The following is a 3,446-nucleotide window of genomic DNA, read 5'->3' on the forward strand; positions in this document are numbered from 1 at the left end:
CATTCTGATGGTTCTGACCCTGTTGGTACAGAACTGCAGACTAACTTCAGAGCAGCAGATCAAATAAGTTCAGCTGCAGTTTTGAGGGACTGTTCATGTTTGAAGCTGTTACCAGCAGAACCAGAAACTAACAGAGGAACCGGACTAGAACCAGCCGTGACGTCACTAACAGAACCGACCGTGTGGTTCTGGTTCGGTGTGGAAACGTCATTATCCGGGATACTGGACCGGACTTCTGTCCTGTAAAACGGGACTGTTTCAGAGATGATGGCTGAATTAACCCTGAACTAGATCCAGAGCCTCTGGTCCGGTTCTGAGCTGCTGGTTAAAGCGGTCACACAGTAAGCCGGTAATGTTCCGGGTCGTTTCCAGTAAGTTACCGGGCTGCCGGTCTGCTAGCATGTGCCGGTAGCAACAACAACTGGAGGACTTTTATTTACAGGAAAACACGGGACGGTCGACAACAGAAACTCACCCAGAACGGGTCGGACCGGTCCAGACTGCAGAACCTGTCAAACCCCATTCGCTGCCTCGCAATAGAAGCTGAGTCCTGAAGTTCGGTCCGGTTCTGGAGCTCAGCTGTGGTTTTATAATCACACAACAGAGCGGAAGGTTGTTTGCTCTTCTTCGGTTTGTGGTTCGGAAATGGCAGTAAAAGGTGTTCACTGCCCCCTGCAGGTCACCGGCGGTAGCACCGGGAGTTACACAAACAGAACACAACGGCAGGGATCGATCAATCAATCAATCAATCAATCAATCAATCAATCAATCAATCAATCAATCAATCAATCAGTGTATCTATTATATATCTGTTAATTATCCATTTGCTACCTATCTTTCTATTGCAATCAATGGTTTAATCTAATTTAATCTATGTGTAATTCTTTCATTTATTTGATCTTTTATGTAAATATAATGCAGCTATATATATATATATTCTTATTTTTTTTTGTAGTAAAATCAATTTTTATCCATCCATCCATCCATCTATCTATCATCTATGATATATATATATATATATGTGTGTGTTTGTGTATATACACACACACACACACACACACACACAAATATATCTATATCTAGATATAGATATAGATAAAGATATATATATATACATATATTAATCAATGTATTCTCAGAGTCAGTGTTGATTAAGCCATGACTGGAAATCTTGTAGTTATTCACCTTCAAACATTATAAAACACTGAATCAATACTTCATGTTGATTCCATCATAGCTTGTTGTCTGAACTTACGACTGAGGGTTATTGATTTGTGTTTTTACATCACATCACAAATAAATGTGCATTTTATCACAACTTTGTCCTCAACAACCAGTGACACCGTATTTCTGACCTGATGTCTCTCAGCTTTGCTCTGGTACCGGCAGGGATTTCAGATCCCAATAAAACCGTTGAAATGATGAATGAATCTTCATCGATGCGCAAACACAGAATATTGGATCAGAAAATCAATAGAAAACAAATAGCTGAATTTTAGCACACTTTTTATGGCATCATATTTACAGTTGAGCGAGAATATTAAGGTCTGTACAGGTGAACCTGCCTTCACCCTCCGTCAGATGGATGGACAATATCAAGTCCTTCTCAGTCAAAAGGTCTGAGTTAGTATTAGTGGAGCTGAAAGTCTGTTCTGATTTCATCAAGTCGAAGTCTGAAGTCATCAGACTCATGATTGTGACTGAAGCGTCTAAAAACTGATAAAAATGTCCTGTTTCAGGCAGAATTTTCACCTTAAGAACAATCTGTTCTGCAGGAACTCTTTTTTCATTTTCTCACATTCAACACAGTCTTCAGACAAGAGAGCCTTTAAAAGGAACGAATCACTTCTTCAAAATGTCTCCTTTTTTTATTTAACACAATCCAGTATGACTTCAATTATATTTTCCTTTAAAGGTACGACTCAGACTTGTCAGGTAACAACAGTACACAGGTATACTCTTAACATTTTCTATTAAGTCATTGTTGAGCAAATGTGTCATGTTCTCAAGGAAAAAGACAAAAATAACAATTAAAATCAGAAGTAAAGGTTAAATATATTATTCTGGCCACATGGTGGCAACATATGTTTGGGTTTAGTTGTCATCATCGTCATCGAAGACATCAGCGACAGTCCTGTGGACGAAGAGACGCACAAGTTAGTCACAGAGGATCACAAACGATGAACCAGCTTTAAGTCAGTGTATGTGGAACATACTTATAGATTGATCCGGTCACTTCATCGACAAATCCTCCTGCAGAAAAAAGACAAAGTAAGCGTGAGGTCAGACACAGCAGTTTTAGGCTCCTCTAGGGGGGCGCTGTATGGTGCAGCGCCACCACAAGGGCAAAACACAGAAACAGGAAGTTAGAATAATGACTCATTTTTGTGCTCAAAATTAAACAACCCACATGTGAACGATCAAAAATTGAAGTGAGAGACACGTGCATTTGTGAAGTGAAGGAGAAATGTGTGGATGATGAAAGTTTCTAAACCGTTTCTCATTTGAATTGTTTTGATGATGCAAACTGAACAGAAACAGCAAAGTTTACTCAGAGATCAAATCCCTGCTTTGTTCTAATCATCTGCTGCAGTTTTAATGTGATCAAATTTTTCAGGATCAAAAATGATGCAACAACCATATAATGTGATCAACGACCAGATTTGGTCTAAACTGCTGAGAGACTTCATAGTTTCTGTTAAACATTTAGTTATTCTGTCTAACCTACAGCTTTTAGAGCAGTTCCTCCTGTCCTTTAGAACTGTGAGTCCCAAGTCTACACAACAAAGCTGCTCTCGCTCTGTAATGTGATCCTGTAAACATCTTCTCACTGTGGCAGCTCTGCGTTCACTCACCTGGCTTGCACACTGTTTGGCAAACAGGACACACATGGCAGAAACTGCACATCTGTGGAAAAAACAAAACCAGAGTCATGAAATAAATATATCTCATCACACTTTTTCATCAGCTCTCATGATGAAGATGTTTCCTGGAAAATATCCTGTTTTTTGGGGTTTTTTTTAAGTGTCCACTGGGTCATAAAAACATACAAGTAGAAAATGTATTTTTATTGTTTGCACTTACTGACTAATGATTTCGTTCATCACGGCTCATTCATCAAACTCAGAGGAGACTCAGCTTCACTCAGGTTTAATGAGGATTTCTCACATGGAAAAGCAAAAGCTGATGCATTTTGATTTTGTGGTTCTGGAACCAGTTGTGTTTTTATATATATTTGTGTGAATAGTGGAGTTAAAACTATCAGCTTTGCAGTAGAATACCAATAATTATCTGGTTACAATGGCAGCATGGGGTGGGATATACGGCATCAGGCAGCGAGTCAACAGTCGGTTCTTGGTGTTTTTTGAAGCAGGACAGCAGACATCATAGAGATCTGAGCAACTCAGGTCTTGTGGTGTTTCTGGTCTGCAGTAGGTCAGGATGGA

At 39.5% G+C, this 3,446-nt stretch overlaps 2 protein-coding genes across 2 annotated transcripts in view; both read right to left on the reverse strand.

Annotated features, from left to right (window-relative positions):
* Positions 1-620, reverse strand: part of abcc1 (ATP binding cassette subfamily C member 1 (ABCC1 blood group)) — a 22,490-nt gene extending 21,870 nt beyond the window's left edge. Inside the window, exon 1 of the mRNA XM_008290218.1 lies at positions 476-620. Coding sequence (XP_008288440.1) covers positions 476-523 — 48 coding nt within the window. The 5' untranslated portion in view covers positions 524-620. The remainder of the gene's footprint in view (positions 1-475) is intronic.
* A 1,226-nt stretch (positions 621-1,846) lies between these two features.
* The window catches only part of LOC103363448 (acidic repeat-containing protein-like), an 8,764-nt gene continuing 7,164 nt past the window's right edge, over positions 1,847-3,446 (reverse strand). The window contains exons 4-6 of the mRNA XM_008290219.1: positions 2,856-2,907; positions 2,217-2,253; positions 1,847-2,134 (exon numbers count right to left, since the gene is read on the reverse strand). Coding sequence (XP_008288441.1) covers positions 2,095-2,134; positions 2,217-2,253; positions 2,856-2,907 — 129 coding nt within the window. The 3' untranslated portion in view covers positions 1,847-2,094. The remainder of the gene's footprint in view (positions 2,135-2,216; positions 2,254-2,855; positions 2,908-3,446) is intronic.

The sequence above is a fragment of the Stegastes partitus genome, unplaced genomic scaffold (genome assembly GCF_000690725.1).
Source record: "Stegastes partitus isolate 25-593 unplaced genomic scaffold, Stegastes_partitus-1.0.2 Scaffold660, whole genome shotgun sequence".
Taxonomy (NCBI): Eukaryota; Metazoa; Chordata; class Actinopteri; family Pomacentridae; genus Stegastes; species Stegastes partitus.